Below are 12,116 nucleotides of genomic sequence, written 5' to 3'. Positions count from 1 at the left end.
GTGCTTTTTTTAGTTGGATTTGTTGGACATATAGCAATTAACTAAACATCAAATGTAGATAAATCCGCAAAAACTGAATGTCTAAATTAAGTGATAATTGATTCATGATGAGAGGAGGTGGAGGTGAAGAGGTGAGGTGACGACTAGGACTTCAGCATCAGTTACTGACATCAGTTTCCTTCCATCAGCGGTCTGTGCTGTTGCAGCTGTACAGCTCTTCCCAGGAGGATACTGAGGTCAGGATCGCTGCATACCAGCAGCTCATGCTCTGCCCTGATCAGGAAGTGTTTGAAGTGGTGAAGACGAGGCTGAGGAGCGAGACGTCCAGTCAGGGTCTGATCAAGACTTTACTGTCTAACGTGTTCCACCTGTCAAAACGTTCAGTGGGGACCACTAAGGATGCTATATTTGTAGCCAAAATCATGAAAAGGGAATATTTGCTTGATAATAAATTTATAATGCAATATTTCTTAAACTCCAGGCATGATCTGACTGCTATACTCTTGCTCATCAGTTTAGAAGTTCTACAAACTGGCTCTTAACCTCCAATGCTAATGAGATCATCCATCTTCTGTATACCTGTTGGGTGCATGTTTGACAGATGTTTCCTTCTTAGGTCTTCTTTTTTTATTGTGCTTGTCTCCTTGAAAAAATTGAGCTTTTCTCTTGTTTTTTTGTTTTTGTTTTTTGTAGTGGGCTCATTTGTGTGGAGCCATCTGACTAATGTTCTCAGGAGTGAGGATCCCACGAAGCAGGCCTTAATTGAGTCGCTGCCTGATGACATAATCAGTCGGGATTTTGAAGCAGAGTTTTTAAAATTTTCCTCATATTCAGACCACACATATGCCACAGGTAATAAGAATTTGAGGCCATAATTACAGAAATCTGACATTGTTATGTGTACTTACCATTAAAGCTGATCTACCTTTTAAAGGAGCAATAGGTCTTTACACAAGTAGATAATTATAAGGTTATGATGATTATAAGGTGTTGATGACAGCTGATGTAATGGAGGGTGGTTAGGCATTTAAATGTATGGTAGATAATCTCCAAGCAGCCTACTGCCATTATTCTATTCTGCTTTTTTGTATTTTTCAGGCATTGGAATCAAAAATGTGGAAACGTCATTGATTTTCTCTCCTAAATCATTTCTACCCAGATCTGCCTCTGCCAACCTGACAGTGTACTTTCATGGCAGAGCCCACAACCTTTTAGAAGTAAGTTTGATGTGCAATAGATGTCGTGGAATTAGGAAAATATTACAATGTCACGAGGCATAACTTATGCCATTATGTTTTCCAATTGAGGTGGACCTTCATGTTGAAAATGCTGAGCCGCTTATGAAGAGTATCTTTGGTTACAAGACAGAGAGCAAGCCCACTGCTGAAAACAGAAAACGTGAGGTGCAGCGAAACAGAAGAAAAACCAATGATGGTCACAGAGGAGAAAAAGAAAAGTGTTCGTCTACAACCAGCAGTTTTCTGAACCAGGCCCGAAGCATGGTAAGATGTCTGTGGTTGTTGTAAGACAGTCAACAGGTTGTTATCTTAGAAAAGAAAAGCCTTCATTTTAACATATACACTTTATAAGATCAGACAAAGACCATTGTTATTGTCTTTCAGATTTCATGCTCTCAGTACACACTGTAAGTGGGCTTAACTTAAACTTAAAGTGAATACATATCCAACCCCAATTCCAGAAATGTTGGGACTTTGTGAAATGTAAATAAAAGGAGAATGCAACGATTTGCAAATCTTATAAACCATTACTGTATTCATAAAAGAACTGAGTCTTCAAAGTGAGACAGTTTACACTATCATGAAAGTATCAGCTCATCTTAAAATTTGATGGCACCCAAAACGTCTCAAAAAAGCTGTGATGGGGCAATAAAAGGCTGGAAAAATAAGTTGTACAACCAGCTGGAGGAACATCTTGTAACTGATTAGGTTGATTGGCAATTGGTCAATAACATGATTTGGTATAAAAAGAGCATATTAGAGATGTAGCAAATATTGATGTCTGCAAAATTGGTGGCAATAAATTCTGGAACAACTTCAGACTAATCTTTGTTATAGAATTTGCAAAGAATTTGAATATTTCATCATCTACAATACAAATTATTATTAAAAGATTCAGAGACATTGCTGTGGAAAAGGGACACAAACAAAAATCAATATTGGATGACTGTGATCTTTGGGACCCTGAGGTGACACTGTATTCAAAAACAGGCACGATTGTGTCATCAAAATCACTGCATGGGCTCAGGAACACTTCCAAAAACCATTGTCTGTGAACACAGTTCATCCTGCCATCCACAAATGAAGGTCAAAGCTCTGTCATGCAAAGAGGAAGCCATATGTGAACAAGATCCAGAAACACTGCTGTCTTCTCTGGATCAAATCTCATTTAAAATTGAGGACTGAGGCAAAGTGCAAAACTGTTCTATGGTCAGATAAATTGAATTTAGAAATTTTTTTGGAAATCATGAACACTGCAACCTCTGGACTAAAGAGGAGAAGGACCATCCATCTTATTATCAGTTCTCAGTTCAACAGCCTGCATCTCTCATTGTATAGGGGTGCATGGGTGCCTATAGAACTGACAACTTGCACATCTGGAAAGGCACCATAAATGCTGACAGGGATGCGCAGGTTTTAGAGGAACATATATCTTTTTCAGGGAAGGATTTGTATATTTCAGCAAGACAATGCTAAACCACAAAGTGAATAATTGTAATTGGAAAGTGTCATGTTTGGAGAGAAGAAACACTATCCAGTTTAAGGCCTTATCCGATTCGTGAAACATGGTGGTGGTAGTATGATTTGGGCCTGTTCTGCTGTATCTGGTAATGGCCATAATTGTGAGGGAGCAATTAATTTTGCAATATACTAACAAATTCCAAAGGAAACACCCAGAACAACTGTCTGAATTGAATCTCAAGAGAAAGTAGTTGCCATGCTGCCAAACAATGACCCTAAGCACACAAGGCATTTAACCAACATCCTGACCTTAATCCAACTGAAATTTTGTGGTAGGATCTGAAGTGAGCACGTGAGGAAACCCACCAACATCTCAGAGTGAATGAGCTAAAATTTATTTCTCCAAAATGATTTGTGGGGGTGATCAGCAGTGATTATTAAAAGGCTTAATAATAGTTAATAACACACAGTGAGGTCACAGCAGATAGTGAAAGCAAAGGTTCACTTTCTTTTCTACTCACAACTATGTAATATTTTGCATCTCATTTGTGTAATTGGGTTCTTTATAATTTGTAAGAAAACTCTGATGACATTTTAGGTTATGTTTATGCAAGGATAAAGAACATTTTCAGATGTGCTGGAAATGTGCTACCGGTGAAATGTGGGTGATGACTTATTATTTTACAATTGGCACAATGACAACCATGTTTTTTCAATACTATTAACACCTCTACTAAGTAGATGCACTAGTGCCAAATTCAGATAATTGATAAGAAACATTTAGTAAATTATTTGTTAATGTGATTAACACAGTGTGTCTCGTGTCTGCTCGTGTTTTTGTTTGGTTGTTTTCTTGCAGTTGTTTGGAAGAAGGAAAATGGAGGAGAACAGGCTCAAGTGTTGGGTTGGTGTGAAGGTGTTTGGTAATGAAGTCAGTGTGTTTACATGTGACGATATCTATCATCAAACGGACCAGGTGTCACTAAGCATTGCTGGACTGGCTGTGAAACTTCTCAAGGTAAAGATAGAAGTTAACATGTGCATTGTTGTTTGAGACTCTTACTCTTACTTCTTTCTCTGTTTACCACTCATCACTCTTCTCCTTCACACTTCCTTCATCTTTGTTCTTCAGGGTCATGAGGTTCAATTGAGCCACAGGGCTGTGCTGATGACAGACGATCTGGTGTTACCGTCTCTGTCTGGTTTACCTATCAAATTGAGCATCAACATGACCTCCCTACTTTCCCTGCGTCTGAAGGGCAACATTAACTACAGGGACTCTTCTCACTTTTCTCTGAACGGATACATCAAACCAAAGTACTTCTTTGTTTCCAAATGTAACAGTGGAAACAGTTTCAACTTTTGAGGTCAGTCTGTGTCTTGCAATGTTGGTGTAACTGAGTGTAACTGGTGTCTTTGTTCTTAGTGCATATGTGGGCCTGTCGGCTAGGATGGGGGTTGACAGTGCTTTGGGTCAGGCTGCAGTGGAGTGGGTCGCTGAGCTGAAGAGTTCCACCAGTCTGGATGGCAGCATCCAGTTACAGGAGGGGCAAGACATCAGAGTCACCCTGAACACACCAGAAGATGTAATAGATATCATCTCTCTCAGGTAAGTGTGAGTATGTAATCTAATTGCACTATTTTCTTCTCAAATATTGTATCCCATTATTGTGTGAAACTGTGCTTGTCTAGGATCTGTTTCCGTCTTTACGGATTGTGGACTAGTCACTGCATAACAGTGTAAAATTTAACAGTGAAGAATGAAAAACAATTTATCTGTGCTTCAGAGCACATATTTGGATGTCTGAAGTCACAACCAACTAAAAAATTTGTCACTGTGATTTGGCTCTATAGGTTTAAATATAACACTGATCGACTTTCAGTGGGTGGTTTAGATTTGTATTTCTATGTCACACTCCCAGCTCAGAGTAGAGCATTCAGCCTCCATCTTTATCTCAACCCAGCTTCGTATTCAACTCATTCACTTTACCTTGGAAGTGGGTAAAGTTCTCATCAGCAGTTCTATAGTTCCCTTAACGTTAAAGAAGAATGACATATAATGAGGTTATGTTGGCTTCTTCAAGCTAAGACTTGGACAGAAATATATCGGCTTCAACAAAAAAAATTAGGGTACTGCACCGAGATCTGGGGAGTGACCCGAAAGAATGAGACTGCAGATACAAGCAGCTGAAATTAGTTGCCTTCAGAGGGCTCCTGGGCCTGCTGGCTCCACAACCCGACTTTGGATAAGTAGAAGTTATTGGATGAATTGATGACACACAGAATAATGCTTTAACAGTACTTTGTTTAATGTTTTATGTTTTTTGGTATTGGAAAGTATTATGTAAAGTATTCGAGAATAAGATTGCCAAATATTTCTCTGTCAGCTTGGTGTATGGAAGTCTGAGCTTGGTTTGCTGTGTATGCCCTTGTGAGCTCTCAAGCCATTCACTACATGTTCTCACATATGACTGAAGGGCAATTGTGCACAAATTTGTGTCCAGATTTGAAGTCTACATGGTAGCTCAAAGATGTAAGATAGATCTCAGTGAAGCCTCACCCCATCGAAGAGAGGAATGAACTCGAGTGGAGAGGGTCATTCGGTGCCCTAAAACCAATTGCCATGAGAAGAGCTTTAAATTTATGTTTTAAAAGGAAAGTGTTGTACTGGATCTCTTTGGTATTTTGACTGCATATTTTTACTGAAAATCAACTTTTGAGATAACAGCACATGTTCTTCAATTAAGAAAGAACAAATCTAACATGTAAGAGAAAATTTGCCTTACTTCTTTGTACATACTTCTTACTTGCTACTTAGTTCAAAAAGTGCAATATTACTATTTTGAAATGTGAATGATAGTTTCTTAAAAACTGTGTGTAACTTTTGTGATTACCAGCTCCAGAGTATCTCAGCTCAGTGGAGACTACAGAGAGAAGATAAAAGGGCCAAAGAGTCGAGTTCAAATAACCACCTGCACACCAAAAACCTGTGAGCCCTACTTCACCATGTATACTGTTATACACAACACACACAAACATTTGAGGGAGGCTTTACATTGATAGTAATAACATTGTAAAGATAACATACATCAAATTTCTGCTTTGGTAATATAAGAGTTGAGATATGTTTTTACTTGATCAGCAAGTTGACACAAAAACGGAAATGTACTTGACAGACGTTCTTGTTTGGCCATTCTTTTTTAGCTTTTTCACTGTACTTGTAATTGCCACATAAATATTCCGTCCAAAATACACCTGTAGGAAGGAAATGTAAGTGTGACTTTAATGGCAGCATTCTAGTTGTGTAATTATGAATAATTTCTCATAATCTCATAATCGGATCATCATGGTTCAGAAAAGCTAAGGATTTAAGGTTAAATTAGATTGTTTCACTCAATGGTTTTTACTGTTATAATACGTTTATGGACAAAATAGTGATCTGGGCCTTCTCACAGGGTCCAAAATGATTGGATGGCAACTGTGCTCCAACTCCTCTTACCCATCACCCGGCACTGGTCTTACGTTCACCCCTTTTGGACCGGTACACCTTTCCCTCATGCTGCTGAAGCTGGACAGAGGCCTCCATTATTATTTGCTGGAGGCTGCTTACTCACTGCACCATCAGGTGTTAGAAAATATGAAGATGTGCTAGTTAACTTCCAATAACTTTATCTGAAATTTTAAATTCTAAGTTTCCCTTCTCTGAGACCTGTAATGTGGTCGAAATGCTGTATTTACTCTCACTTATTGTTCTTCAGAAAGGCACATGGCTTCCCAGAGATGCCTCCATCCACCTCTTACTAGCCACTCCTAAGTCCTCCATTCCCAGGGATATGTCTCTGGACCTGGCCTTCAACCCTCACAGAGTGCTGCTGAGGATCACTCATCCTCTGAAAACCATCCACATACAAGGTCGGTCCCACAGCAGCCCTGTTGCCAGGATAATATCTTTCAGATCTTCAGGATATAATTCTAAAAATATTCTGTTTTCTCAGGACAACTTGAACAAGAGAGGAACATCAAGTCAGGGAAGCTAGAGCTTGTCATTGACAGTGCTCATTATTATATCATGGTAAGTAATGGATTCTAGTTTTTTATGACTAGACTTTTTCATGACAGATAGATTTAATCTTAACATTGTCCTCTACAGGGTTTGGTTGACACCCACACCCTTCTGTCCGAGCAGAGGACACGCTATCACCTTGAAGCTAAGACTGTCGCTGATGAACATCCAATAATCCTATCTGCGAATGTCACTCGTGGATTGGGCAGAAAGACCAGCTTTTCTGCTACTGTGAAGAATATGTTCAAAGAAACTGCATCACTATCAGGTGACTTTTTTAAAACTTTTTAAATCATCTCTAAAACATTTGCTTTTACAGAGGACACCAGACATGCAGTTATCTGTGTTCAGTGGCTCTGGAGCGCAGACGGGACAGCAGCAGCAGGCAGTACTCTGTGGAGGCGGAGCTCCTCTTACCTGGGGTGGTTGGCAGCAGGATGCTGGGTCTGATGGATCAAAGGAGGTCATTGTGGAGCTCCATAATCAGGCTCAAATACGGCCTGGGAGGTTAGTAAAGACTATTTAAAAGTTGGAAGTTGCCACTAGGATGTCAGCAACTGTTTTTTTTTTTGGTCTACCCCTAACTTGGTTAACAAGGTACATCTGTAATTCATGCATTTAAAAGCTCTTCACTGATCAAAACACTTTTTACTTTGCATTATATTTGTTCTATCTCAGGCTGAATTTGCATTTAAAATGAGTTGAGAGGTGTACCTAAAAAACAAGTATGAAGTTATTGAAAAAATGGATATCAGAATCCTTCCAGAAGCTCTTTTTGTTGAATTATCTGAAGATCAAGCGACAGTTACGCTAACTGCTAATGGATTAAGACAAACAGCAAACTGACAGTTATATTGCATCATAAAGCATTATATCATTTGAAGAGTAACTGTTAATTCCCCGCCTTGAGGGCCTTGAGGGTTCTAGCAGTATCTTAGCTGTCCCTACCACTGTATTATTCTGGGCAGAGATATCTCTGATGTTGTTCCTGGGATCTGTTGGAACCATTCTCCCAGTTTGAAGATCACGTCCCCGAGTGTCCTGATTACTACTATTATCAATGTTGCCTTCACTTCCCATATCTTTTCAAGTTTCTCCTTCAACCCTTGGTTATTTTTGAGTTGTTCTGTCCCTTGGAATTGCTGCATCTATCACTATTGCCCTCCTCTGTAGTTCAGCATCTTTGCCTTGTCATTCTGCACCACATTTGGAGGCATCTCCTGCTATGATTTTGGAACTTCCAGCCCATACTCAGCACAGATGTTATTGTACACTGTTCCCACCTCTTAGTTATGGATGGTGTTCCATGTATGCCAGATCATTGATTTTCTCAAAATCATTGTAATCTCTTTTATCACTAACTGAACTTTCTTCACCTGTACTGTATCATATTTACTGAACTGACAGTAAATTGAACTGAACTGAACTGAACTGAACTAAATTGGATTGAATTTAATTTTTTGAACTGATCTGAATATATTTCTATTAATCCCCAAATGGAAATAGTAATACTTCAGAATAGATTATTGAGGATGTATGACTTCATCAGTCACAAAATGAATGAATAAAAATCATTTGAGAAGCTCTTGGAAAGCTGAAATGAAGCAGTGCGAAAGGTCTGGTTGAAATCTCCTGATTGCTGTGTAGTATTGTGTTTGTTGCCTGGTCATATGCAGTGTTAGCAGGTAGCCCAGGTGAACTTTTCCAGTTGACAACATGCAAACTCACAGCCAGCGGTTCAACACATGAGTTGCAAACATGGTCCTTAACAGTAGCATGTCCAGAATCACACCATCTGTTAAAGCCCTGCAATCCCTCCCCCTTTACTTTTGCTTCTCTGTCTACTCATTTAGTCTCATAGCCATATGGAGAGACTTTGGTGACTTTAATCAAAGGTTTTAAGGTTTGCCCAAGTTTGCAAAACCTAAAACCTACCATTGAAAGAACAGTGTCAAAATATGACTAAATATCTCAAGGTATCTTTTTGTAACTTCCTTAAGGACTATCAGTACCCAAATAAACAACAAGCAAAGTCAGTCACAACAGGACACGGTCAAGGTGGCCAGATTAGATCACAGCTGCACAAAAGGCACGACTACCAGGCCCTCCTCGATGAAATATGGAAGAGACCAATCCAATCAGAGTGCAGTCAGGTACCAGAAGGGAGGAGCATGTGCAGACCAGTGAATCAGCAACCTCAGACAGTGTATCTACATCTAAAAGATAGACCAAGGGCCATAACAATATTTATATCTGTGTAACAAATGTGATAACATATCAAGCATCACCTTACCCTGCTATCTAAAATGACCAACTTCTAAGTAATTCAGGATGGTTGAGAAAAAAAAAAAATTCACAGTAAATGTCAATGAGAAATATATAGCATGTAATGAAAAGTTAGCCAGTTTGGTTTGGTTTATTTTGATTTTTTACCTTTTACAGGCAATGCCAGGCAGCTGCGTCAAGAGTGCTACACGTCCCAGAGACTGAGGAGTGAGAGGGACTCAAACCTCACATACATCATGAGAGCTGATCATGAGTTCTACTGCACTAACACCGCTCCTATCAACCATAAGGTGATTGCAGACATTACACCATTCTGTAAACAGAAAACTTCTCTTACTGATATAAATAAGAATCATAATGTCATCCTCATCTGCATCTTTTATCAGACACCAAATACTTAGCTTTTGCAGAACAATTTGATATGATGCAATTTCACACAATACATTATGATAATACGATGCAATAAGATATATCCTTTTCAGATCCACCTTAGGCATGAAGAAAGCCCCAGCCACATTAAATCAGTTTTGGATATGAGCTATGGCCCACACTGGGATGAAATTAACAACAAAAAAACACTTCTCCTTAGCCAGTCCTTCAAAAACCAGTCCACCCAAAATCACACCAGCTACACCTTGGAGGTAAAACATCTGCAATCCTTATTTTCACAATTTTCTATCATTATTTCATATTCATTTTATCATATATAATTTCCTATGTCTAAAAATAATCTATTCCTCCTCCATGTTAATCCAGTTCAATTTCCAGGCCCCTGAGAAAAATCTAAACTACAGGACACAGCTTATGTATTCTCACCTGATGCAGTTTGGCTCTGACAGCAGCACACACTTAAAAATCAATTACAACAACCTGATGCCACTTGTGGCTGGATTACATTGGAAAAACTCTCCTAAAGACTCCCTACAAAAGAAATGGGAAGGTATTAACAATGCAGTATTATCTTTGGATATATCATAAGAATTTGGAAGATGGAACAGACATGCATGTGCATTGAAGCAAGAATCACAATCTCTTATTATTGTCCAGGTACATTTAACTTGGACACACCATGGCTGTACATTTACACCACCCACAAACTGAGCCTGCTGCACCGATACACCTTGCAGCTCACCTCGGAGCTTACAGTCAGCAAATGGCTGACCATCCGTAACCTCGTGCTGGAGGGTTTTTACAGGGGCAGGGGCAGAGACAAAGAGGTCCGTCTGGAGCTCTACACACCAGCTGCTACCTACCTCCAAGTAAGGAGAAAATAAGCTGTTAAGTCCCAACAGTTTATAACCATTTAGTTTTCCTTCAAACCTTGCTCATCTGCAAAAGGAGAATCTATTATTTTGTCTACACATTCTTTAGAAATGTTAAAGATAAGATTTTGAGAAAGTAAGCCTTAATAAAACCATGACAAAGGTGTATCAATTGCATTTTAGGGCTAAAAAATGATCGTGATTAAAGCTAATATTGTGATGTTTTGACTTAAGTAAAAGCACATCTAAACTTGTATACACATGCACATATTGACTCAAAATGTGTCTTCTGTGCTTTGGCAGGCAGGGATGTGGGGTGTGGTGGGAAAACAGGGTGCAAAAGCTTCTGGCTCCTTGAGCTCGCTGTGGACTCTTCCGCTGAGAGGAAACATCTCTGTGGAGGCCTCCAAACTTAGCCACACCCTGCAAATAAGTACCACCTATGGCAGGCAAAATGTCAGCTTTGCTGCTGCACTGAACACTGCTGATAAGGTGGGTGGGGACACTGGGCTGTGTCTGTGGACTGGGAGTGTTGAATGCTCATTTATTTATAGAATGAAGGTGTAATTCTTTAGCCTTTTGTTCCATTTTTAATAATCTGGCTTTGTGTTTGCTTGTGAAATTGATAAAGAATTTGAAAAAAAAACAGGTGATTCTAAAAATCAGCGTCTCAAAGCCAAAGGGTTTGGCCTCTGAAGTGGAGTTTGAGGGAGTGGTGGAGGAGCTGAGGAGGGACAAAAACATGTATCAGAAAACTGCAGTGCTCCGACTTAGGTCTGTGTCCCAATCTGATTTACCTGAATGGAGTCTGTTGGTTTACTGTAGGTCCATTTGTAATTTAGCTCCATTAATATATATTTTTTAATGCTTGCACATTGTTGATTTTAACAACAAACATCCACACAGACTGCCCTTCCAGAGCCTTCCTCAGACTCTCCTCCTGCGTGAGACTTTCACCGTCAACTTGCTCAAAGGCCTCTACATCTTTGAGACTCAAGCTAGTATCCATGACAACAGAGAAATCATTCACACCCTGACTTTGGGCTACAAACCTCCGAGCCCTTTTGTAAGTTGAATGCTTGTAAATCTTGACCTCAGTAAATAAGGAAAAGTGGAGGGATTATTTATTTCTCTACTGAGTGAAAATTGAAATATCTTTATTTAATTGTTTATTCATTTAATTTTCAGGTTTGTTCAGCACTGATCCATCCATTCAGCTCTGACACAATTCCATCGGACTCAGAGATCTGTGTGACTGTTACCAGCAACCAGGTAAACTCTTTAAACCACTGGCAAACTGTTTTCTTAGAAAAGACATTTCAACTGAACCCAATTGTTGATTAAAACCATACCAAAGACATTTTAAAAGGTCCATTATTTCAATGTTGCACACATTTCCTTGGCAATTTTCTCAGCTCATACATAATTACTTTTCCATCTCTCTAGCTGAAGCTTTTCCACTAATCTGGAAAAGTACCTAGCCATCAGCTCAGCTGAGTTGTGGCATTTCCAAAGATTCAGTTCTCCTGCACCATTCTACGCTACCACTTGGCAAACTTATTCAAGGCCATAATGTATGCTACAGTTTTTAAACTAATAGTTTTCATGCTGATAAAACCCACAGATCCCAGCAGTGTGGCGAATCTCACAGCTAGTCTCTGAAATACTGGATGGCCCAAAAATAACTTTAAATTCAATGATGATAAATCCTATGTCATTCTGTTGAGTCCTCCAAATTCTGTCAGTTCTCTTGTTGCAAATCAACAACAATGGTCATGAGCACTCAACTGAAACTGCTCCCTTCAA

At 39.3% G+C, this 12,116-nt stretch overlaps 1 protein-coding gene across 1 annotated transcript in view; it reads left to right on the top strand.

Moving 5' to 3' along the window:
• The window catches only part of LOC140268232 (uncharacterized), a 42,284-nt gene that overhangs the window by 5,870 nt on the left and 24,298 nt on the right, over positions 1 to 12,116 (top strand). Inside the window, exons 13-33 of the mRNA XM_072362998.1 lie at positions 189 to 333; positions 694 to 852; positions 1,099 to 1,217; positions 1,308 to 1,502; positions 3,559 to 3,717; positions 3,832 to 4,016; positions 4,126 to 4,308; positions 5,597 to 5,688; positions 6,155 to 6,324; positions 6,458 to 6,611; positions 6,695 to 6,771; positions 6,850 to 7,030; positions 7,114 to 7,269; positions 9,205 to 9,338; positions 9,531 to 9,689; positions 9,805 to 9,988; positions 10,096 to 10,307; positions 10,614 to 10,802; positions 10,942 to 11,084; positions 11,217 to 11,376; positions 11,499 to 11,582. Coding sequence (XP_072219099.1) covers positions 189 to 333; positions 694 to 852; positions 1,099 to 1,217; positions 1,308 to 1,502; positions 3,559 to 3,717; positions 3,832 to 4,016; positions 4,126 to 4,308; positions 5,597 to 5,688; positions 6,155 to 6,324; positions 6,458 to 6,611; positions 6,695 to 6,771; positions 6,850 to 7,030; positions 7,114 to 7,269; positions 9,205 to 9,338; positions 9,531 to 9,689; positions 9,805 to 9,988; positions 10,096 to 10,307; positions 10,614 to 10,802; positions 10,942 to 11,084; positions 11,217 to 11,376; positions 11,499 to 11,582 — 3,240 coding nt within the window. The remainder of the gene's footprint in view (positions 1 to 188; positions 334 to 693; positions 853 to 1,098; positions 1,218 to 1,307; positions 1,503 to 3,558; positions 3,718 to 3,831; positions 4,017 to 4,125; positions 4,309 to 5,596; positions 5,689 to 6,154; positions 6,325 to 6,457; positions 6,612 to 6,694; positions 6,772 to 6,849; positions 7,031 to 7,113; positions 7,270 to 9,204; positions 9,339 to 9,530; positions 9,690 to 9,804; positions 9,989 to 10,095; positions 10,308 to 10,613; positions 10,803 to 10,941; positions 11,085 to 11,216; positions 11,377 to 11,498; positions 11,583 to 12,116) is intronic.

Source organism: Leuresthes tenuis, unplaced genomic scaffold (assembly GCF_036924035.1).
Source record: "Leuresthes tenuis unplaced genomic scaffold, fLeuTen1.0.hap1 SCAF_14, whole genome shotgun sequence".
NCBI classification, from domain to species: Eukaryota; Metazoa; Chordata; class Actinopteri; order Atheriniformes; family Atherinopsidae; genus Leuresthes; species Leuresthes tenuis.
This window is presented reverse-complemented; position numbering and strand designations above follow the sequence as displayed.